We start from the raw sequence: 26,431 nt of genomic DNA, 5'->3' as shown, positions 1-26,431 counted from the left end.
AAAAGCAAAATGGCATCTAATTCAGAATTGAAGTAAGGAAGATTTCCGGAAACTTCACGTAATTATGCTTCAGCACTATTTATAATTAAAGGGTCTATTGTGGGAAAAGATATCATTATCTCACCTTCCGAAGATAGAAATTATATAGCGCCTAAAATTGCAAACCAATTAGTGATTCCAGAGTCAAATATAATCAAAAAATTAGACTGTTTTGGCAACAAAAAATATGACATAACCAATTTACAGTTAAACATTAGGGATTATATCTTTGTATCGCAATTCTCATTTCAAAACCTATGGAGCAATCAAGGTGACATTATTTTGGGTTCACCTTAGATGGAAACTCTAGGATCCTTTATCTTAAATACGAAAAATAAGTTTTTTACATTTTCCTATAGGAAGAAGAAAATAACACTCCAGGATGCTACACTAAAGCCAAATTCAGTAACACCAGAAGAAATACAAGATATTTCAAAATAATTTTTCAAAAAGGTAAAAAAATACTACAAAATATGCAAAGAGAAATTGACAAGATCACCACTGACAAAAACGAAGAAGTTTTTCGACTTAAAGACCATAGTGAAAAACCACTGACGCAAATTAAAAAGCTTAAGAAAGACAAGAAGTCATTAGAAAACAAGGTACAACAACTTATTGAGAAGGAAATATCAAATGTAGAAATTCAAGTTGACGAAAAAACAACAAATACTGATCCAGTCAATATCACAACTCAAGAAGAGGACAAACTAGTTGAAGTAAAGATGTACTCAGAAGTTGCAGTTCCAGCAACAAAAGATTCAAGTGAAGATCTAGAAATTAACCATTCAACTTCCATAGCTAAAGGAAATCAGGTACTTCAAATAAATCAAGAAAACGACACAAACAAGATAAGGGAAAATCAGATCACTAGAATTTCTTATCGACATTCGAATCACGAGAGTAGACAACTCAATCAAACTACGTATTTAGAACAAAACAACATACTGATGTTCCAAAGAATACTAATGTCAATACAATTCAGTCTTGTGATAACAATTCACACGAAGAATCCAGTAAACACAAGATTCCACATAAGATTAATTTAGGATGGTCAGATCCATTCTCAGTTCCATAGTTTTATTTATCACTGCAAGGATCATATCAACTTGTATCAACGAAGATGACCGTTCTGAGACGAGAAGATATTCGAAACAGATAAAAAGATCAAGCCCTTTCATCAGCAAGCTTTGAGGACAAAGCTTTTTGAAGAGGAAGACAATGTTATGAATATAATTATGTAAAAGTAATAAATATAGATAATAAATAATAATCACAATAATATGTAATTAAAATAATAATTAGTTAAACAAAGAGGCATGTCTCTACAGACATGACTGTTCGTGAAAGGGTACTTACCTGGCTATATATACAGGAACCTCGCTCTCAATTGTATCATCATTCTCATTCATATATTTTAATATATATTATTGTATCGTAAATCGAGATCTACATATTCCAAGTCTTTTGGAGTATTTAACTTGAAGAACGAACTTTGTTTGTACCAGAATAGAAGAGTCATGAGGAAGTCAAAGAGTTATGGGGAAGGTGAAAGGTCACCTCCCCATTTGTATAAATATATCCTCATGCCTCTATTCATGGGGTGGGGATTTTAGCATTTCAGTCCAGTTAGCATAAAGATTGCTGTTAGTACTCAGAGCTGGGTTTGAACTCTTTATAATTTTTTTTCTTTAACTATATCATATGAATTTCCCACTTCAATATAGCAGGCAACCAGACTAGTATTTACTATTTTTGTATCTTTATTCTGTTAATATAAAACTTCAATTTAATTAGCAAAAACAAAGTCGTCATTCTAGCAAAGGAGCACTGAAAGTATCAGTTTATCTAGGCCTCCATAACAAATTAGAGGTCAATTTTCATCTTTTTCTATATAGTTTGGTATGAGTCTTTCTGGTCATTTTAAAGGGTCCTGTTTGACTTTGGTCTTTGGCAAAGCTTCTTGTGCATTTTGCATGTAGTTGAATGGCCAAATATGGACTGTGTTGCACATTGTAAGTTCGTATTGAACACCATGAGTATGGAATCATGTATGATAATGACTGCTAATTATTGTTTCAGCTGGTGTGGATTCATGAAGAGATCATTCGACAACGGAATAACTTGGTCAGAGAGAGAACAGCTTCCACCTGGAATCATAGGGCCAACTAAGAATAAGGTGCTGATAGCACGGATGATTAATAAATCCAGTTTATATCTAACATGCCATAATAATTTTTATTGTGTATACCTGGGCCACCTGGACATTGACACTAAGGATAACAGATTTGATTGTAATGTATATATGATAGGTTTGTACTTGAAATTGGTCTTTATTTGATTATTCATGTCTTGACTTTTGATTATCTGCATCCTTTCAGCCTATTCTTTTAGATGATGGGAGCTTATTGTGTGGATCTTCGGTGGAAAGTTGGAATTCTTGGGGTGCATGGATGGAGGTTGGTTTTATCAGTTCTGTAAGAAACTAAGGGTAGTTGATATGAAATATAACAGTTATTATGAAATTATGTTAACAAATATTCAATTTGATGAAGGTTACACAAGATTTAGGTCAGTCTTGGAAAAAATATGGGCCAATTTACGTTCCTGGTTTTCCAATGAGTGTGATTCAACCAGTACCCTATCGGACTGCGAAGAAGACAATACGTATCTTGCTTCGACCAACGGAACAAATTGGCAAGGTATGCATGGCAGAGTCCACAGATGGAGGCCTCACCTGGAGTAATGCTAAGTCAACAATGCTTATGAATCCAAATTCTGGTAAGCTGCTGCATGCACTGCAAATTCAGATTTATTTCAAACTCATCTAGTACATTGTTCATCTCCATGTATTCATGCTTCCAAGTATATGTCAGCTATAGATGGTGTGAAACTGCATGATGGACGGATCCTACTTGTATACAATACAATATCAAGAGGAGTACTTAAAGCTGCCATGTCAGCGGATGATGGGGATTCCTGGAAGGATGTTCTTACATTGGAGGAACAAGAAGGAATGGAGTTTTCATATCCATCGGTGATTCAAGCTTTTGATGACCTTGTTCATGTAACTTATACATACAATCGAACACAGATAAAGGTAGGAGTTCTCAGATTATGGCACCCGCTAGTTTGGTATTTTCTGGCTTGGACAATAAATTTCAAAGCTAACGTGCATTCTTCTTTTTAGCAGCATGTAATACTTCAAACATCAGCACTGTGATGTCTGACATTTCACAATTCTCTCAATTTCAGCAATCAACATCTCTGCCAGGTTTGAATCAAGAAACACGCTTGTGAAAAGTTCAAACATAGATATTTATCTGCTGTAAGGCAACAAACCATGTCTGATTTATGCAATATGCAGTTATTTTGGAAAGATTAGTTATTCACTGTGCCCTTCATACCGAGGGAAATTTTGCAGGAATCCAGTGGTGAATATTCACTTCTTTTGATATAAAGACTATAACATTCTATTCCTTTGAAGAAACCTGCTATCGGTATGTTGACTTAATGAGATGCAAGCTGAGGGACCTGTCAGGTTTTCAGAAGGCCAGGCAAGAAAATAACTTTACATATAAACTGCTCACTTATCATGGAGTATTCTACCAGAAATTGCTGTGAAATGCAATCATTGGTAAAAGCGAAATGTTAGGGTGAATTATTGACCACCACTGCAGCAGAGGAAGTGCACCCTATAAAAGAAAAGCCACCAACAGCATCCAAAACAGATTCCAAAAATAAAGCTGTTGTTAGGCATCATCTGGTCCATCTTTAATCTTATCATCCATCAAATAAAACTGTATGTAAAATGTTTTTACAAGTATGAAACCATACAGTTGAAAAAAAACAAATTAATCCTTGGATTTGTTAAAAACAGAGACTGAATGCCATTTATATTTCTTCTCTAGCTAGCTTTAATGCCATTGTGCATAGAAATATTAGAAAACCACAGTGAAATTTCTCTACAGACATTTCCTGTTCTGGTGTATCAGTGCTCTAGAATACATGTGAAGTTTATTTCACAGGATTTTAATACTCTCTGTTTATAGAAGAAAGTTTCAAGATTTTCTTGTTGCGTCAAGCACTACTGAGTCATCTAAAATGTATCTAACATTCCTTCTTTGAGTTTTCCCTTCTGATTCAAAGGTAGTTGTAGGATGATAAACATAAAACTGAATCCTTCTATGCTGCTTTAAAATTATACTACTACCATTATTCCCCATAAAGATGTTGGGTTGGATTCATGGTTCAGCACTTGAATTAAGTTTTCTCACAATAACAGATAAAATGGAATGCAAAAAGATTTCAATATTAATCGAAGGCATCAGTCACGATTATTACTCGCATATTTTGCATAAACACCTTTCTTATTAGATTTATTGGCATGAGGAAATGAGAAGGCAACTAATAGAAATTGTATTTCCCCATCAATCTCAAAGTGAAAAACAAAACCCTGCATTTATTATTTGCTATATTGGATATGCAAACTGTTACTGCCCAAATTAGCAGGTTTCGTTAGGATTCTTATTATCCTCAGCAGTGGTATATACATTTTTCCACTTTGCATTATCACCATTATAAGCCCAAGGTCACAAGTCAAAAGCCTTGTAAAAACCATGTGAGCTTTTGTAGTTTTAGGTGTCCTAGACCTTGTGATGGTGGGCCATGGATGGCCCCTTTGCGTTACATCCCTAGTTCCTTTTGCCCTGATACGATTGGAGGACTTTGGATGGATTTCATTCGGAATCATGGTTTATGGGGGCCTTGGTTATGTGGGGCAGATCACCGGTGTATGGGCTAGTCCAGTGTGCGTCAAGGTGCACTTGTCTTACCGCATAATTATGAATTATAGAGTCTATATGTGGCCTTAACCTTGGCCTTGGTGAAATATTCCTTAGATAGTTCTCAACATGGAAATCTCACAAATTGAACATGTCGCATTTCTCCAGGAAGTTCATGTTCCCCAATGCATGTGGTCTTCAAAGTAAAAAGTCAACTTGGTCACAAAATGCTTAGAATGAAGAGAAGATAACATGCCAGGTTGAATTTTTTCTGAACAATGAAGGCATTGTGCAGAAATAAGTGGTCAAAGTTGTCTAGGGGCACATTGAGGTTCCAACTGGCTAAACAAGGGTAGAACCTATAAGATATTTTGGATACATCAATAGTGGTCTTCTTAACCCCTGAATTTTCCCCTTACAATTTTGGAGGATTAAAGACTAGCACATTTCACTCAAGTGGAGGTTCACAAATTGATATAGATATAGGCTAGGTAACGTTCTTGTGGCCATAAAATCTAATAGGCCTAGTGCAAAGCCCCACTAGGTAGAACCAAACCTTATGGCAACAAACCAAGGGGTTCCACTATTATCTCAACAACCTTCTCCTGCTCTTTATTGGTATCTAACCACAAGGGAGCCTTCCCTAAATTGACCTAAAGGATACACAATTACTATGGCTCAAGGTGACTAATATGAAAGCCTAGAAGGCATAGATGTTCTATGCCAAATTTCAATTTCTCTATTCCTAGACTAATTTGATGGTTGTTATAAATTAGGATTTTGCTAGTTTCCAATGATATGGAACATGATAACATACAAAAGCTAGGGGAAAGGGCCTTTTAGTGAATAATCAACAAAAGAAGCAAGGTCTTCAAATAGAAACCATGGATTAGGGGTTTTTGATGTAGTTTAAATTTTAATGGATGAAAACATGCATAAGCAACAAACTACATATGATGCCATTAAGAGGAGGTTTTTACCATGCAACAATGCTAGATTTTGCTTTTATATTGTCTATTGATGCAATTACTACTTTATGAACCATAAACATCAAACATAAACTCACTTTTTAGCAATTTTCCACATAAAACCCTGGCCCTAATCCTAAGTATCTAGGAAATATGAAAAAGAAGAAGAATTTTTTTTGTTAATAAGATGGATGATCAACAAAATTATGACTAATGCTTGGTCCTAAATAGGCTAAATGGAGTCTTCTAGGGAAAAATTTAATGAGAACTGCTTTAAAGGAGTAAGGGTGGATGACTAGGGCATCCAACCCTAGTAATTTTCCTAGTGAGGGGAGAATTCACACTTGAATTTTCCTCAAAGAGAACAATTTTGCATGCTATAAAGGAGCAAGATTTCAACATAGATTTAGCATTTAATCATGGCACAAGATAGAAATGCTACCACAAATATAAAATGCAAAATATATCAAATAAGCACAAAACCTTGAAAATTTTCCAAAACAACACTTCATTCAATCCCAGGAAAACATCTCCATACAAAAATCCATCTCCAAGAGAATTCACACCATAGAAAGATCAAAATTCGACTCGAGTAAAAAAAAGGAATAATTCACTCTTTTCAAGAAGAAAAGTGATGAATGTGTGATGATGAAAAAGTGAAATAAGGTTTCCTCTATTTATATGAGGCTTGTTATGAATATAAATAAAATAAATATAAATAAGAAATAATCAAACTAATGATTATTTAAATAGTCATTAGTCAAATGGAAAGGTGGCATGTCTAAAAGACATACCTAGTTATGAAGGGGCACCTGCCTAGGTATAGAAGCAGGCCCTCAATGTAACATTCAATCATCCCTGTACATTCATCTCATTAATAAAATATTTTTTACAATACATTTTTGTATTTACAATTTTAAGTATATACAGCTACAAAGTTTGTTGCTTTAGTGTTACAGAGCCATTCGATCCTCTGGAGGTTAACCGCTGCACAAGCTGTCTATTATGTTGAAAAATGTGTAAATAGGTTCGGTCTTCATAAATATGAAATGTACATTTGATTCTTGTATATTGTAAAATGAAAGAAAAAGTATTATTATTATTTTGAAGCATGAGTTTCATGCTCAAGGTCTTTTATTTTAAAGTTCAAGCACCCATTGAGTGCTTCTAGGGTTTGTCCTAGGTTAAGAAGTCAAAAGAGTCATTGTCATATGTTGAAGACCCCATCGGGTACATTGTAACTTGTAAAAAGAATTATTTTTGTATTTAAAAGTGTCAAAATACCTTCCAAGACCAAGTCAATATGACATTTAAGAAGTCGACCTATTTTGAGGAGGCACGTCCACCTTAGAAGCCCATATAAAGGAAGGAACTTGTCCTCCTTTGGACAAATTCACACATCATCATCCAAGCAAAGGAGAAGCACAAGAAGGCTAGCGAAGGAGAAGGACGAAGGAAGATAGTTTCTGGGCTAATGCTCTCTCACACTTGCAAAGAAGGAAAGCTAGGGTTTGCTGCTTCAAGGTAGAAATTCTCTAATTGTTGGAAGAGGATCAAAATTTTTGGAAGAAGGGCCTAATAGGTCACCTAATAGCCCTAGATAAGGAAACAATTAAGCGAAGTTACTAGGAGGCGTTGGAAGGCAAATTTCTCTCACACGTATGGATGTAATAGAAGTTGCAGGGGGGGGGAATTTCAGACCTATAGTAGAGGCCAAAATTCTGTAGCTGGTGTCGAAGTTGTGATGTTGGAAGAAATTTGACTGGGTTTGACTTGGACAAAGGAATCACATCATCAGGAAAGGTCAGACTTGGTCTTGGAAGGGTATTGGTCTTAGTATAGAGGTCTTGGAATTCACCAATTGAAGAATCTATAAGAAGAGGAGATTTATATGTTTTCCTCTCAAGTGGAGAGGTTTTGGCCTTGACTTGGAGCCTACATTTTGTGTTCTTGTGTACTGTTGTTCTTCTTGTTTTGGTAGTTGTTTGATGATAAGGACAAACATAGTAGTAAGAGAAGAAGCTAATAAGTAAGAAAAGTAAAAAGATATCACAAGCAGTTATCAAGAAGAGAAATCATCCTAACTATTGCCCTATAGATTTCTCAACATGGTATCAAAGATAAGGTTGGTTAAAGGCATAATGAAGATCTCTTCTACATTGAAGAAGTTCCTAAAGAAGTGTACATTGGTGGCAGGTCATCTCAAGTAGAGCATCAAAGTATGGGATCTCTTATTTTCTCTTAAGAAGGAAGTAACCAAGACATCTACAAAGGACGAAGGACTATTCTCAACACTCATTGGCACATTTCAAGATGAGAATATTTGGGTAATCGATAGTGGAGCATCAAGGCATGTGACTGGTCAACACAAGCAGCTAAAAACATTTTCAAAAGGAAAGTCCTCTTACTTCATAGAGCTTGGGGACAATAAGAGATACCCTGTGAGAGGAATTGGATCAACCTCGCTAGAGCTAAAGAATGGAGGAAATGTTCATCTCAACAATATGTTGTTTGTTCCAGGTTTGCATAAGAATTTACTTCCATTTCATGTCTAGAAGATAAGGGTGATAGAGTTGCTTTCATAGATGGAAAGGTTGTAGTATGGGATAAAAACTCAAGCATAAAAGATGCAAGGATGATTGGGATCTGTGAAGGAAGACTTTACAGATTGTTAACTCTTGCCTCTCAAGCTTTGGTTCACATTGAAGTTAGGCCATGTGAAATTTGGCATAGAATATTTGGTCATCTTCACTACAAAATCTTTCCAACCCTAAATTCAATGGTGAATGGCATCCTCGAACTAAAAGAAGATCATTAAGGAATATGCAAGTGATGTGCATTGGGTAAAACCACCAAGAGACCATTTGGAAGCGGTGCTTCAAGGTCAAAAGAAGTTTTGGATCTTATTCATTTTGATGTTTGTGGTTCTATGACTCCAAAATCTCTTGGAGGTGATCTATACTATGTAACATTCATTGATGACCATTCAAGAAAAACCTGGGTTTATTTAATGAAATCCAAGGATGATGTATTCATCAAATTTCAAGAATTCAAACCTGAAGTATAGAACCTTACAAAAAGGAGAATCAAGATTTGAAGGTTTGATAATGGAGGATAATACACATCAAAGAAAATTATAGCCTTCTGTAAGATGTCTGAGATTAAGAGGGAGATGATAATCTCAAACAAAATGAAGTTGCAGAACGAAAGAATCTAGCCATTGAAGAAAGTGTTAAAACCATGTTACATGATCAAGATTTGCTGAAATTTATGTGGGGTGAAGCTACTAAGACAACTATATACATACAAAATCAAAGTCCCCGCAAGTCACTAGATAACATGACTCTTAAAGAAGCATTCACTGGGAAGAAACCAAGTGTGGACCATCTCTGAATTTTTCGCTGGCCTGTCTATTTTCATATACTGAAAGACGAGAAAGAAATTGGATCCTTTAAGCATGAAAGGAACATTTGTTGGCTACAATAATACTTAAAAGGCAAATAGGATCTACATAAAAGGAGGACACTGAAGAGAAGTTAGTCGAGATGTGATATTTAATGAAAGTATTGCATTCAATAAATCAAAGGAACTCCCGATGGACTCTAATGGTGAAGAACTTCCCACATTTGAAGAGGAAGGTACAAGGGAGGAAGAAGAATCAAATCATGAAGATGAAGGTCCCAGTGAACCAGTTCAACTAGTGGTCATCCTCAAAACTAGAAAATGACCTAACTGGTTGAAATCTACTCTACTAGATGCAGAAGGTCATGGAGCAGTCAAAGGCACATTCAAGGAAAGTAAGAAGCCCAAAAGATATTCTGGATATGCAACCTATATGACAAAACTGATAGAAGCAGAGCCATCCACATTTGAAGAAGCCCTCACACACCAAGAATGGAAGGATGCCATGAACGAAGAGTATGAATCAATAATGAAAAATGGAGTTTGGTAGATCGTGCCTAGGCCCAAAGACAAATCTGTGGTTACTTCCAAATGGCTCTATAAGATTAACACATGCAACATATGGAAGTATTGATAAATATAAGGCAAGATTTGTGGCTATGAAGAGACATTTGCACCTATAAAAAGGTATACGACTATATGTTCGTTGGTCTCTTTAACAACATTGATGGGATGGAACATCCACCAAATGGATGTCGAGATTGCATTTTTGAATGGCAACATTGATGAAGAAGTCTACATAGAGCAACCCTTGGGATTTGAAGTCAAAGTTAGAGAGGATTATGTTTACATGTTGAAGAAGGCATTATATGGCCTTAAGCAAGCACCAAGGGCATGGTATGCTAGGATGGATGCATACCTACAATGATTGGGCTTCACAAAGAGTTCTGCCGATCTGAACCTCTATATCAAGGTTGTGAAGAATGAGTCTGTTATCGTTCTTTTGTAAGTTGATGATCTTCTCTTAATACGTGTGGAAGGTCGAATCCAAGAGTGTAAGAAGCAACTAGCAACAAAATTCAACATGAAGGATCTAGGGCTAATATACTACTTTTTGGGACTGGAAGTTTGGCAAGGACCTGATGAGATTTATCTAGGTCAAGGAAAGTATGTGATCAATATGTTGAAGAGGTTTGACATGATGGATTGCAAACTTATGACAACCCCCATGATTGCAACCTTGAAGAGGCTAAGAAGTTCTGAATCGATCCTCTTGGATCCAACCAAGTACAGACAATTGATTGGATCACTTATGTACTTGGTGAATACTTGACTAGAGATATGTTTTGCAGTGAATGTTCTCAGTCAGTGCCAAGTTGAGCCGAAACGTGATCATTAGATAGCAGCCACGCATATATTGAGATATCTGCAAGGAACAATCCAATATTCCCTGAAGTATGATAGGAGGAATGATGTCCACTTGATTCGATATACAGATTCTGACCATGGAGGCAGTGGGAAGGATGGAAGAAGCACTACTGGAGGATGTTTCGGTTTGGGATTCTCGATGAAATCATGGATGAGAAGATAGCAAGAATCAATTGCTTTGAGTAGTGCTGAGGCTTAATATATTGCAGCCTGTGACGTAAGCAGAGAAGTTGTCTGGTTGAGGAAGTTGTTGTTCGACTTGTTTGAAGGACCAATAGACCCTATAGTGATACATTGTGACAACACCATTTGTATAAGGTTGTCTGAAGACCTAGTGTTTCATGGAAAGACAAAGCATATAAACAAGTATCATTACATTCAAAAGCTGGTACATGATGGTGTGTTACAGCTACAATATATTTCCATTGATGAACATGTAGCTGACATCTTGACAAAATATCTTCCTAATAAGAAGCTTGTATATTTGAGAGACAAGCTTGGATTAGTTGATATATCCTCCCTAGTTGAGAGGGAGAGATATACACATCATTCTTGTGTTCACCTGGGAAGAAAGAATGGAGGATTGGGTAAGCGTCTGACATCCAATACTCTTTGAGGATGAGGTAAGGAATCCAAGATAAGAGTAGTCGTAGAGGACTGCTATTCTTGGAGGACTGAGAATCCAAGATAAGAATAGTCCTGGAAGGTCATGCCATATGAACACCCGGGTGTGGTATGTACCTTGAGAGACAATGATGAAGGTGTCTATAAATCATTGGTCTCGCCAACATTGTGCTTTGATCTTGTGGACAGATAGGGCTGTTAGTCAAGGCATTGCCATGTGAAAATGATGGTTGATATTATGCTAAACATATGGGTTACTTATCCAACTCTTCTTATGAGATCTCTTCAGATTGAGAATGCCCATGTACCATTTATGAATACCTCCCTAGTTAAGAGGAAGTGTATAAAAATGTGTAACTAGGTTTGGTCTTCATACATATGAAATGTACTTTTGATTCTTGTATATTATAAAATGAAGGAAAAATTATTATTGTTATTTGAAGCATGGGTTTCATGCTCAAGGTATTTTATTTTAGAGGTCAAGCACCCATTGAGTGCTTCTAGGGTTTGTCCTAGGTCAAGAAATCAAAAGAGTCATTGTCATATGTTGAAGACCCTATTGAGCTCATCGCGACTTGCAAAAATAATTATTTTTGCATTTAAAAATGTCAAAATACCTTCCAAGACTAAGTTGCCTTGGCAGCTAAGAAGTCGCCCTATTTTGAGGAGCCACATCCACTTTAGAAGCCTATATAAAGGAAGGAACTCGACCTCATTTGGACACATTCACACATCTCATCATCAAAGCAAAGGAGAAGCACAAGAAGGCTAGCGAAGAAGGAGAAGGACAAAGGAAGATAGTTTCTGGGCTAAATCTCTCTCACACGTGCGAAGAAGAAAGCTAGGGTTTGCTGCTTCAAGGTCAAAATTCTCTAATTGTTGGAAGAGGATCAAAATTTCTGGAAGAAGGGCTTAATAGGTCACCTACTAGCCCTAGACAAGGAAGGAAGTCAAGCAAAGCTGTTGGGAGGCCAAATTTTTCTCACATGTATGGATGCTGTAGAAGTTGTAGGGGGCTAAAAATTTCATACCTACAGTAGAGGCTAAAAATTTTAGAACTACAGTAGGGCTGAAAATTTCAGAACTACAGTAGAGGCTGAAATTCTATAGCTGGGGTCAAAGTAGAGTTGTTGTAAGAGATTTGACTGGGTTTGAACTGGACAAAGGAAGCACATCATTAGGAGAGGTCAAACTTGGTATTGGAAGGGTATTGGTCTTGGTCTAGAGGTATTGGAATTCATCAATTGAAGAATCTATAAGAAGAGAATATATTTATAGGTTTTCCTCTCAAGTGGAGAGGTTTTGGCCCTGGCTTGCAGCCTACATTATGTGTTCTTGTGTACTATTATTCTTCTTGTTTTGGTAGATATTTGACTGGAGAGAAAAAACATAATAACAAGAGAAGAAGCTAATAAGAAAAGTAAAAATATATCCCAAGCAGTTATCAAGAAAAGAGAAATCATCCTAACTAACTACTGCCCTATATATTTCTCAACATATTAAGCCAAAGACACTGAAATCATGGGAACACATGAATATACGACTACTTGATAATTATTACTGGAAATGAAATAAATACTCGAAAAATCAATAAAATATTTTGAAGCATGTTCAACACCTACAATGGAAGAGGGCATTAACATGAAAGAGACTAACAATAAAGAATGCTTTAACTAGGAAAAGGATGTTAAACATGTTAAATTAGGAACTCCTCGATGTGACATAAATGAGATTGAAAATCAAAGTGGGTATATGATAGCTGAAGATGAAAACATGGAGGAAGAAAATGATTCTACATATATTATTGATGAAGAATCACTACATTTCGCAGAAGATAAGAAAGAGGTTATGTCAATAACAGATTGTGATGGTGAAGATGACTACGCGACAGGGCTTGTAGCGAGTTTGTTGGTATACCCAAAAGATCATATCATATATGGAGATTATGCATTTGAAATATCAAATCCTAAATTGGTAGAAAATACGCTAAGCTTTTTCAATCCCCATAATATGAGAGTTGATGTATTGAAAAAATATTTTGATTTTCAGTCTTTAGGTGTCCAACTTGAACCATGGTTTGGTGTAACCTATCGTATTGAAAATATTCTGTCTACTCTTATAGAGGTTTGGGAAAATCCCCCTATTATAGACCTATCTATACATTTACTAGATAAAAATGATTTCATTCCATGTAATTATTCATTTAAAATTTTAACTGACTTGAATATCGATGACACAATGGGAAATCCAATAGGTATTATTGATGATCCATTGATCAACCTTTGGTATAAATTAGATCGAACATTCAATGTTCCACATACATACCTCTTGATAACCTTAAAAGAGGCTTATAAAAGCTTAAAGACTTGTGCACTCACTGAGTTTTATGTGAACCTTCTTCGAGATGCAGTCAACGAGACACTCTATCAGGCAGACATTGGTAGATTAGAAACAACTTTTTCTGTTTTAGGAGACAAGCTTGAGTTAAAGATTTATGGGTTTAATGAAAAGATACTAGTTTTAGCATTAAAAACTGTAAAATTCTTGACAACCTTTACACCGATTGCAGATTGTTTTGAGGTGATGAAGGAAGACATGGAAATAAACTATGTGAATACCAACATGGAACCTTTAATGCATCCAAATTTTCAAAAGTACTTTTGGCACGTGGATGAAAAACCTTCTTGTCTTCTTTCATTGACTCTTGCAGACTTGAGAATTTTTATCCCATAACTTTTTAGCTAGATTTATATTGAAGGTATCTGTCACGGTAACTTATTGAAGGATGGAGTTATTCCTCTGGCAAATATGTTCAAAGAATTATTTTCAGCAAACATTTTTTCCATTTGAGTTGTGGCATATAGAGAGAATTCTAAAACTAGCATCTAGCATTGGCCTACTCCAGAATGAAAATGTGAAGAATAACTCAGAGGAAAACTTTATTGTTGAGATTCATTTTCAAATGGATCAAGATATTGGTCAGATTTCAAATAGATCAAGGGCCATAATGGATCCCTTTGAAGATATTTTTCATAAGCCATGTTGTAATCAACTCATGACAAAGGAACAACTTGGATATGTTTTGAATTGTGGCATTAGGAGGACACATCGTGTATTAGAATTTTGTTTCTGTGTTCAGTCTTCGAAGCATAACCCACCATATTTATAGGAAAGAGTAGATGCAACTTGTAGATGGAGAAATGTACAATTGGCTGGAACTCATACTTTGGCATTGATTTTAGGGCAAGAGCAAGGGGAAAATACTCAATTATTCAATGATCACGCTGAAACATGCCTTTGTAAATTAATATACGTAGTAGCTGAAAATTCTTCAAAGCATTCTACATCTGGGTTGCTTTGGTCACTTCTCCAGTGGGATCCAGAAATATGATTAGCTGCAAATCATAGGATTACATATATTGAGCATCCACTTATAAGTCCACCTGCAGAGATCTTACATCCTCATCTCGTGTGGTAGGGTGACAGGGTTTTGGTCATTGGTTGGAAAACATTTGTAAAAATTGTAGTTATCCGACACAAATCCTTTGGAGGAACAAATGCAATAGATAGGATTTGTTAGCTAATGATAGATTCAGCTGCCATTGAAAGACTACCACTAGTGCTCCTGTCATGTTGAACCATCTTGTCAATTCTTCCATTTGAACACATGGCTATCATTGAAAAGCCGTCATTGAAAATATAAACCGTTGACCGTCTTGCCCTATTGAATGTCGTGACCATTTGTTCTTTGCAGACCGTTGCAGTCGTTAATCTTGCTGGAACCCTTGACGTATGACCCGATTAAATATTAACTAAAGTTATATATATCATAAGACATAATTATATTAACATATAATATAATATATATTGGTTATATACAACATTTAATTATAAATTAAAAGTTTTATATATATAAGGGAGGTTGCAGAAAGAATGGATAAACTCGTTCCAAGATAAGCTACTAATGACGACTTACATATGCCAGAATGACGTATGCAACTTGAAGAAAATTGTCAACGCATTAGCTTTGAAGAGAAAACTTTTTGAAGAGGGCTAATGTTATGAATATAATTTATATAAAATAAAATAAATATAAATAATCAAAGTAATGATTATTTAAATAGTCATTAGTTAAATGAAAAGGCATGTTTAAAAGACATGCCTAGTCATGAAGGGGCACCTGCCTAAGTATATAAGAAGACCCTGATTATAACATTCAATCATCCTTGTACATTCATCTCATTAATAAAATATTATTTACAATACATTTGTGTATATACAATTTTAAGTATATACAACTACACAGTTTATTGATTCAAGGCTTAACAATCCTTATTTTCACTAATTTACAAGCAAAGCCCTAAAACAAGTTTGCTTAAGTGTCCAACAAATGAGAATTCACAAAACGACCTCATAATAGCTTGAAAACGTAACAAATAATGCCAAAATACCCCACACTATGGGAAAATAAGGTCGTCAACTATGATGTTTGTCGGGAAAGTAACTAGGTTTGGTCTTCATATTTATCTTTGTACTTGTATCAATTTGTAATTTTATGTAGAAGAAGATTTTTTTAGTATTTAAGCATGAGTTTCATGCTCAAGTCTAGGTTAAGCATGTTCTTTATGCTTCTAGGTTTTGATTAAGTCAAAGAATTAAATTTGAATCGAAGTCCATTTGGACTCTTTGTAAGACTAAAAGGAGAAAGAATTTTTGTTTAGTAGAAAAGAATCAAATTGATCTCCATAAGACCAAGTCGGCCCTCTAGATGGTCAAGTCGGTTCACTCAAAGGGACGTGTCTGATCATATGTGAGAACAACTATTTATAGGCGTGAATCCTCCTCCAAAACAGAAGCAAGTTTGGTGATATTTTTGAGGAAAATGTGTGAGCTCTATGGCACGTTCATGGTAGTTTTCAAGGAAAGGTTCGTTGAAGTTTTCTATAACAAGTTTGTGGATGAAGACAAAAGAATAAGTGCTAGTTTTCTGTGGAGTAAATACTAGTTTCTTATGATCATAATTCTGTAAAAATAATATGAGTTATCGTATATTTCCTTCACGAAGGATGACTATAGTACATGTGAAATACGAACTGTAGTATCTATGATATGCAAGTTGTTGAAGGGCTATAAGATCCATAAAAGACAAGCTACAGGCAGGACAAAGGATCACTGTGGGAGAAGGGCTATTGTGACAAATCAAGCTATCTTATTAAAGATGAATCTTGACAAGAATGGAGGGCTGACTTGGTGGTTGGAGAAGGTCTTGGTCTTTGAGTCTTGGAAGTCTCATTTCAATCTGATTCTATAAGAAGGGACTGTTTGGGTTTTCCCTAGTTGTGGGGTTTTTCCCTAGCTTGGAGCCTATATCTTGTGTTCTTTGCGTCTCTTTGATCTTCATGCTTTGGTAATTTATTGATGAAGAAATAAAATAAAATAATAAAGAGCCAATAAACATCACACGTAATTATCAACTAAAGGAGAATCAACATAATACTACAAATCCTTGATTTTCCAATATTGTATCAGAGCTAAGGTTATAAGAGAAAGTTTTGGAGATCACATTATGTTAGTTCTAGTTCAGTGGCTTGCTTGTCTTTCTTGTGATGAATAGTGTGTGAAAATTTCAACTACTGAAATCCTATTGCAACAACTAGAATCATTTCTTCTAACTGTTAATATAATTAGTAGTTTATTGCTAGGACAACAACGAAATAAAAACACTACAATCTTCATAAAAATACTGCAGAAAATAATAGCGGTATAAATTGAGAAATATGCTAGCACACACATAAAAATTGACACACTTATTTTTGGACAAAATTCCCCTGAAAAACCCAATTTGGGAAAACCAATGCAACAACTAAGGGTTTTAATTATTAAGCAACAGTGAATAATATGAGTACAATCTAGATGCCAAAAACTAGTAATCATGCAAAGAAAATACAAGAAAAAATTATTTGAGGGAAATTACCCTCACTCCGAGCAATCCAGACACTGGATTGACCCTAAAAAGAAAGTTGTCCATGTTTCCTTGCATAGCTTCTGCGTCACCCCTGCATAGTCCGCCACACGCTCAACCGAGAACAACTGCAAATCAAGTCGTCCTGCCTTTTGCCGACTGGGAAACAGTCTCTCCAGCACTCTGGAAATGTTTTCCGGCCTCTGGATCTGAAAACCAGCTTGACCTCAGCAAAATTGAATTTCATTTTGAGGCTTTTGCGCTACCTCTGTGCAACCTCCTGGAGAAAATATCGGCCTTTCTGCAAAGTACTCACCGGATCTGGAAATTATTCCTGTGGCCTCACTATCTCTGCCCCTTTGTCTCTTCTCCCCTTTTCTGGCTCGAATTCTTCTAGCAATTGTTGCTGCTCTCTGGAGAAATTGAATTGCCCAAGGAAATCAATCTGAAGTTTGTGTTCTCCATCTACCACTCAACTTCTTCTTATAATCTTCTGTTGGAGGTCCAACGACTAAGATTAAAACTTAATCAAGGGATAATATTATTTTCCAGTCGATTCGTGTGAGTTTCTAGATTATTCACACCTTTCTCAATTAATACTGATTAATTAACCCCTTTTCCTAAGTTTAGACTTGGGAAATATTTAAAAATAGGCTTGTTATACAAAATTTACAATTGTAGACAAAGATGAATTCCCTAGACCTAGTGGACTGGTCTAGAACAACAAAAGGCAAAGAATATAGAGTTTTATTTAGAGAAATTGAAGAATGGGAAAGAAGCCTACTTGGAATTTGTCGCAAGATTTACCTTCATCCTTGCTTGCAAGCTCCAATCGTAGCTCCAATTGCAATAATTAAAACATGCACATAGAACAAAAACAAGCCAAGAATCCACAACATCTACGTAGCACAATTCAATTACTCTATTCAATGAATCAATAAGGCATTGCAATACGTGAATGTAAATGTAACACAATGCATATAGGAAAACAATATACTCTTTGTATTAATAGAAATAGGAAAGAGTTTACAACCAAGAATAGTAGTTAATCTTGTAGAGATCTTCCCAAGTTGACTTGTCCTTCCTTGTCACAAAGCACATCTCAATGTCACCCTAATGCATGAAGATGATGACTCTCTTAGATTCAAGGAAGCAACATGAGGGCATGATCAGTCTCCAAAATCCAACCATGATGTTATGGATGGTAGTAAATTTATAGCAGAAGGATGGTAGTTTAGGATTTACCATAATGGGCTTGAGATCCACTTATGATGGGAGGATGAGCTCAAGGGATAAGAGGTGAAGTCTCCAAGGTAAGATCGGATAGGACTTAAGCTTCTTATCCAAGGTAAATGGTTAAAATAACCTCTGGAAGCTTTTGGAACAAGAAGCTTCATAAATATTTTTAATTTTCCAAAATTTCTAGAATCAGCGCACCCCTAGCAAGGATCTCAAACTTTTTTGGAAAGGTCATGTTTAGGGTTTTGTGTAGGGATGATGACAACATGTTCATGGATGATTATTGATATGATTTGGAGGCTTGTTGACCAAATGCGACAAAATGGCCTATAGCATATTGCCCCCTAAAGCGCAAAGTCATAAATGTTATATGATGACTGAAGTGTTTTACCTTGTGACAAGTTTAGATCAAGAACCACTAGTCGAGACAATAATTTGTTACAATACATTTTCATCATGATATATTTGTTGAGGGAGGCATACCCATGCTCAACACATAAGCCAACATTACATGTACAATGATCAAGAAGTCACGTCCGTTGATGACAAAGTGTGGAATCATGATTGGATAACTGTCTGTATGACCATAGCCATCATAGTATGTAATTTTGTATTAATCCTGAAAGTGCAGCCCGGATGGATGGAACTAGATCTGGGGTCTTCTATCTCGTTCGCTCGATCGTTCAATGTATGAGTCTAACCATGTGTTAAAATTGGCAACTAGGGTCAAACTCCATGTGGGTCTTCTTATTTATGGCAACTAATATATTTGTTGGATTCCTCTCATTGAGAGGTGTAGGATTGATCTAAAGATCATCCGATTCATACATGTATTCATGGAGATAAGAATTTATTTGTGTTATGTGACAATTCTTCAAGGTTGGCCAACAACGAAATTACCCCCACCTATCCTCAACGTTTCACCATAAATAGGAGGGGTCTTCAAGTCATTTGGTCACACATCTCTTGTGATCCATCTCTCCACTTGTTTGGGTTTTAGTGGAAAGAGAGGCCTAGAAGAGAAGGCATATACACTATCCTTGGGAGAAGGACTATACACTACCCTATAGGAGATGCCCTAGACCTTAACACAGTCATGGAGGAGAGATCTTAATGCAGTGAGAGAGACTTTAACGCAGTCATGGAGGAGAGACCTTAACGCAGTCATGGAGGAGAGATCTTAACGTAGTCATAGAGACTTTAACGCAGTCAAGGAGGCTTCTATAACGCAGTAAGGAGAAGTTATAATGCTGTCAATGTTCCCTATACGTAGGTCTAGAAGAGACCCTAAGACACTGTCCTAAAGTGCCCTAAACGCTGTCCTGAAGGAGTCATACAGCCGCAGAGGAAGAAGACACCTAGCTGTAACAGTTCAAAAATAAATATCTAATTAACTTTTCTAATTAACATTAAATTCAACTAAGAATAATGCTTACCTGTCGTAGAAGTAGGCTTACCGCAACCAGGTTTTGGGGACGACTCTCCACCCAACCGTAGGCTCAATTGTGCAAGGATTCTGCTACAACTGGCCACCCCCGAGCCCTCAATCAACGTACTACTGCCAGTGACTCCTAAGTCTTAGAACACCATTCTCCCAAGAGAATGAAAGATAGAATCTCGGAATGATGGAATGCAGGAATGCCTCTCATCTTCCTCACCATCTATTAAATAGAACAACATTGGAAGGGGAACCACATGCACACACTCCATGTGTCTACATGCAACTTTCTTTTGATTTTTAGCTTTCTTGTTTTATTTCTTTACTTTTCTTTTGATTTTTAGCTTTACTGATTTTTTTTTATTGTTTTCTTTGTTTTATTTCTATTTATTCTTATTTAGAGCTTTAGTATAGTTATTACTATTTTTATTTTTTTATTATTTTTATTTATTTTCTTGTATATTTTTAAATATCATTTATTATTTAACATTTATGATTTATTATTTTTATTATTTATTATTAAGTGATTTATTATTTATTATTTATATTATTTATTTGTATTATTTATTATTTTTATTATTTATTATTTATTATTAAGGGGAGGGATATTACACTAGCCACAGTTAAGGAAGCTCTTCTACGCAACAATGAGAGGGTGTATATATGTTGTCTTAATGGAGAACTAGCTGCTGTAATAAAATGCCCTAACCACAGTCCAAGAAAGGAGTTTAAGTTGCAGTTCAGGTGTGCCCTAATCCACTGTCAAAGTAGGGCTAATGCTGCCCTAGTCTCAGTCCTAAAGGAAGTCATATTGGCCGCAGTTGGAGAGGACCTAATCAACCACAAATGAAGGAGGAAAGCCATAGTTAAAGGAGCCCATATCACAATATGAAAGGGACCCTTAGACACTGTAAGGCAAGTGAACCTAACCACAAAAAAATTAATTATATTATAGCTTGGAAGATCTGTCCTAATGCCACATTGTTGTAGGTGACAGTATGGCCTATTTGAGGACTATTTTGGCATGTTGATGTTGTTCTTGAGGGGCAGAAGAATCCGCTGTAAGGAGAAGCCTAAATCTGATTGCTTAAGGGCTGATTGAGGAGACCTAAGTCTCAAGCCACTGCTGGGCTAGGCCGCAGGCCATATGCAGCAGTTGAAAGCAATTAAAGTACTATGTTAAGAAGGATCGAAACCCCTCAGGCAACAGACAGTTGGAGAAAATGTGTGAAAGAAAGCTACAATCAATAGGCTCTATCTAGTGTCCTGGTCTTCCATCAAATGAATTAGTCCTTGCTGCATATGAAAGGTGCAAGATCAACAGCCTCGACATGATCAGTGAAGCAGCAAGGAAAGCTTCAATATTCTGGGTAATTGGTTGAGCTGCTCTAGGCTTATCATCTGCTGCATTGTGTCATCTTCATGGTGAAGATCTCTGATGTCTGATCTCTTATTTTGGCAAGTCAAAGTGTTGAATTCAAATGTATCTGTACTATCTCTCTCTTTGTTGAACTATTGAAGAAAATAAGAAGAATTGATCAAGGGTTTACCCACATTGGGGTTTGTCCCTCGTTGGTGCCACATCTTGTGTCCTCTTGTGTTGGCTTGTCTTTTGCTGTTTATGTTTATGTTCAATATGCACTTTACTATCATGTTGATGTGATTTCTAATCTGAATATTGTCATTGGGCTAATATGAAAAATTGAAGTAATTGCACTAACCATAGAACATACCTAAATCTAACATGGTATTAGAGCTAAGGTGAAGACAAAGACCAAGCAAGAGTGAAAGAGCAATCACCAAAGACAGTTGGAAAGGACAAAAGTATCAATGGGTTCCTCATCCCACTTCCCGAGAGCAAGAAGTGTTGGATTACGTGAAGAGTAAAATGCCTGAGCCTCCATCAAATGCACTAGCTGCTACAAAGAACAAGTATACTAAGGGTGGAAGGAAAGGCAGATGCCTTGTTTGCAATAAGTTAGGCCATTATGCGAGGGAGTGTCCGAATAGAAGGGACACATCACTTAATGATGATAACAATCATTCCAGGGGCATCTTCAATGATCAAAAGAATGACAGGTACAATGGAAAAGGAAAAAGGAATGTAGGTCATTAAGGAAATGGTTGACTCTTCAAGAAAGAAAGGAACTCCAAGTATGAAGAATCAAATGTTGTTTCTAATAACCAAAAGGAGTATTATCTTATATCGGCCCTCTCCACTACCTCTCCTCTGGACTCTTTTGGAAAGTGGCTTATTTATAGTGGTGCCTCCAGGCACTTCACCAGATTCAAGGAAGCACTCTCTAATATGATAGAGAAGGAAACAAACTTGGAGATTATTTTTGGAGACGATGCCACCTATCCCATAAAGGGTGTAGGGAATGTTACTCTGTTAGGGTCCCACCCTAACCCCCTTATTTTGTAATAGGATCGAATCATAGTTATAGTTAAGTAAAGAGTCAATAAAGCCCATGTTAATAATTGTAAGTGGTTAACCCGCATTTAATAAAGAGACCACAGTTAGTTGCAAATGGGCCATGGTATTAGATGGTATTAATAAGAACCATGGTACTGCCCCATGGTATTGCATGTATGAATCCTATATAAAGGATAGAGACTCCCCTCGAGGAGCATCGTGTCTTATTTTGTAATTGAGCTCAGCTCTATTGGAGGTTGCCCCCTTGGAGAGGCAAGTGAACATTGCTTTCTGAATAATAAAATACTTGTTGTTATTTCTCATTGTTCTATGTTCTGGGTATATTTTTTCACATATTTGGTATTCTAGTATCGTCTTGCAGGTTAAGAGCATAATAAGTGGTATCAGAGCGCTTTCCAGGGCCAGTGGGATCTCCAAATTTTAGCAATTTTTTTTTTGGCTAGAGACGTGTTCTGGCGTCTTTAAACCACGGGATCTGTCGTTGAGCGCATAAACCTACAAATTTGGGGAGGCATGCATGCAGGAAATACAAGAGGCAGTCATGCTTGTTGGACTCCCTTGTAACCCCTGTGGATACCCCTTCAAGTAGTAGCGCATTAGACAGAACCGTGCACGGACTATCTTCCAAGTACCCTCTGGGTATATCGGAAGCCCCCTAGCTCCCTTGAAACCTCGCCATAGATAATCCGTCGGCCGTCTTGCTGCTACAGTACACCGAGAACAATACTCGGAGAGATTACTCGCGCGTACGATAGGGTAGTTGGGTTGTATGACTAAGGGTATGGTTGATCCTCCTTGGTTAGTGCCCTGAAAAATTGGGCCGAGTACCACTGTCAGACCCTTATGTATATTACGATCTGTAGCACCTGACACTCCTGGAGACCATAGTACCCTTCTCTATCTCTGGATCACACATAATCTTTGCCAGATCAGATCTTGCAAGTGCGGTTTTGTCGCAACAGCAACAATCAGTTTCCCCATTCAGATCTATCAGATCAGCCATTCAAATCTCTCAGATCCATCAGATCTGCCATCCAGATCTGAGTAGTTGTGTGGGTTCCTATACATGGGCGTGAGTTTCGCATGACTTTTGGTAGCATTGACATTTCTGGGATTCGGCTACTGCAATATTCCTAAGCAAGGAGTAAAACTCCGTTCGGAGTAATAAAAAAAAAAGGTCTGAGACCCCCCCCGAGGTGCTTATTGGTGACTTGGCCCATAAGAATCAAGACGAAGAGCTGAGCAAGGTGGTACCATTCAATTGTTAATGCCAAAAAATTCGGGCGGTCCCAAATTTCAAGTACATCGGATCGGTGCATGGTACAAACTAGAGCTCAAGCTATGGCGAATGAGATGATTGACAAAATTGAATCAACATTGAACGAGGTACTGTCGTCGCTGAAGAACATAAATGAAACACTCTCAAACGGCAAGGAACGCGCGGAGGCATATATGGGCAATGAAAACAGTGAGGGTGATTCTAGCCAGTCTCATCACCTCTTTGGCACCCACCAACAATCCCATCCGCGGCCATCCAAGCTGGACATGTATAAATTTGATGGCTCTCACCCGGCCGCATGAATAGCACAAATGGAGCAATATTTCACTCTGAATTACATCCTGGATAATGCGACTCAGCTTAGTGTGGGTATCATGTACTTGGACAATGAAAGATGGCAATGGTGGCAATGGCATCAACGTTACTATGGAAGGCCCTTGACTTGGGAAACATTCAAAAAAGCTCTTATGCATCGCTTTGACCATGAATCTAACTTTTTGGGTCGTCTCACTAAGCTCCAACAGATAGGAACAGTGAACGAATATATTACAGCCTTTGAAGCCTTAACTTTCCGCACTGGAGGTCTACAAGATGAGTTCTACACAGAATGTTTTGTCAGTGGTCTCAAAGAAGCCATACAAGCCCATGTTTGACTGCACCACCCTAGCTCTTGGCTGCATGCTTGCATGATAGCTCGTGAAGTCGAACATGCATTAGCAGCCCAGTCCAATTGCCCAAATTTCATCGCCAAGGGTCGCCCCCCACAGGCTCAAAGCACTACCCAAACACTCAAGGTTCAAAAGGTGTCACCAGCAGAAACGAAGGAAAGAAGAAAGCAAGGATTATGTTACTACTGTGATGAGAAATACTGCCCCGGACATAAATGCAAGGAGCCCAAATTCTTTCAAATTGATGCCATTGATCACAATTCATCGGAGGAAGCCCCACCACTTGAGGAACCATAGGAGGAAGAAGAGGACAACCAACAGGACAATGTACCCGAAGAACCAGTTATCTCGCTGCATGCTTTGGCAGGGATTTCTTCACTTCAAACTCTCAAAATCAGAGGTTTTATTAAGCATCGCCCAGTAGTAGTCTTGATTGATAGTGGAAGTAGACATAATTTTATCCATCAAAGAGTCGCGGAAGCAGTGCATTGTTTTGTCCGAGCAGTTTCTAACTTCTAGGTCCAAATTGCTGATGGGGGAACAATGAAATGTGAAGGCTGCTATGAAAATGTCAAACTTCAAATGGGGGAGTATCAGTTAAAGACGCACATGTTTGCCATACACATGGGAGGGTGCCACATTGTCCTTGGTGCTGAATGGCTTCACACACTTGGCCCAATCACAATGGATTTCCAGGAGTTATGTATGAGCTTTAAGTAGAATAACCACACACATACCCTCCGCGGACTCCAGGTGGGAGCTCCCTCTATCATCAGCTCACATCGGATGGAAAAATTGTTAAAAAATGGCCACCATGGAGTTATAACTCAATTTAATACCATCCAGGCCTTCGAATCCCATTCTCTTCATATTCATCCTGAGATGCAACATATCTTAAACAACCATCTGCTAGTCTTTGACAAGCCTCATGAGCTTCCACCCTCGAGAGGGGAACATGATCATAACATTACTTTGGTCCCAGGGGCCCAACCACCAAATGTGCGCCCATATAGATATCCGTTCACCCAAAAGAATGAAATAGAAAAAATAATCAAGGAACTCTTGGAAGCAGGCATCATTCGTCCTAGCATTAGTCCTTATTCATCGTCGGTGGTCATGGTGCTCAAGAAAGATGGGGAATGGCGTATGTGTCCAGACTTCAGGGTCCTTAATAAGTTGACAGTCAAAGATAAATTTCCCATCCCAATTGTTGATGATTTGCTAGATGAAATAAATGGGGCTCAATTCTTTACTAAGCTCGACCTTCGCTCAGGCTACCACCAAATTCACGTGAAAGAAGTAGACATTCCAAAGACTGCTTTTCGAACTCATGAAGGCCATTATGAGTTCCTGGTCATGCCATTCTGTCTTTGTAATGCCCCATCCACTTTTAAGAGCCTTATGAACCACCTACTCAAACCATATCTCAGAAAATTTGTCCTTGTTTTCTTTGATGACATCCTCATCTACAGTCGCATGTGGGCCGCACATCTTTAGCATGTAGATCTGCTCTTGCAACTGCTCCGCAAGCATAAATTATTTGTCAAGATGTCCAAGTGTTCTTTTGGCATGGAAGAAGTTGAGTATTTGGGCCACATTGTGGGGCGTGAAGGTGTCAGGGTGGACCCCAAAAAAATCCAGGCAATGCAGGATTGGCCTTAACCTAAGACCTTGAAGAGCCTCAAAGGATTTTTGGGTCTCACAGGCTACTATCGCAAATTTGTCCGCAATTATGGTCGCATTGCTAGGCCCTTCACTCAACTCCTCAAGAAAAATTCATTCCTTTGGAATGATGAAGCACAACAGGCCTTTACAACTCTCAAACATTCCATGTGTTCCACTCCAGTCTTAGCACTACCCGACTTCACCAAATCTTTTGTGATTGAATGTGATGCTTCGGGTACGGGTATTGGGGTGGTCTTAATGCAGGAAGGTCGACCCTTGGCCTTCACGAGCCAACAAAAAGTGGTAAGAATCTGGGAAAATCTACCTATGAGAAGGAGATGATGGCCATCTTACATGCAGTAGATACTTGGTGACCATACTTATTGGGGCGATGTTTCCAAATCCGCACAGACCATCAAAGCCTTAAATATTTTTTGGAGCAACGCCTATCCTCACCACAACAAAATAAATGGCTTGCCAAAATGCTGGGATATGATTATG

The 26,431-nt window shown here is 37.4% G+C and overlaps 1 protein-coding gene and 1 pseudogene across 1 annotated transcript in view; both read left to right on the top strand.

Moving 5' to 3' along the window:
• Nucleotides 1-26,431, top strand: part of LOC149245122 (uncharacterized) — a gene marked incomplete at its 5' end in the record, with an annotated part of 232,030 nt that overhangs the window by 87,586 nt on the left and 118,013 nt on the right. Inside the window, 5 exons of the mRNA XM_089437019.1 lie at nt 2,119-2,215; nt 2,418-2,495; nt 2,592-2,817; nt 2,913-3,136; nt 3,292-3,310. Of these exons, the coding sequence (XP_089293145.1) occupies nt 2,119-2,215; nt 2,418-2,495; nt 2,592-2,817; nt 2,913-3,136; nt 3,292-3,310 (644 nt within the window). The remainder of the gene's footprint in view (nt 1-2,118; nt 2,216-2,417; nt 2,496-2,591; nt 2,818-2,912; nt 3,137-3,291; nt 3,311-26,431) is intronic.
• Nucleotides 13,016-14,633, top strand: LOC149245123 (nardilysin-like pseudogene; annotated as a pseudogene).

This window comes from Pinus tabuliformis, chromosome 7, assembly GCF_031772625.1.
Source record: "Pinus tabuliformis cultivar Carrire ecotype Pingquan chromosome 7, CPIR1, whole genome shotgun sequence".
In the NCBI taxonomy this organism is placed as follows: domain Eukaryota; kingdom Viridiplantae; phylum Streptophyta; class Pinopsida; order Pinales; family Pinaceae; genus Pinus; species Pinus tabuliformis.
This window is presented reverse-complemented; position numbering and strand designations above follow the sequence as displayed.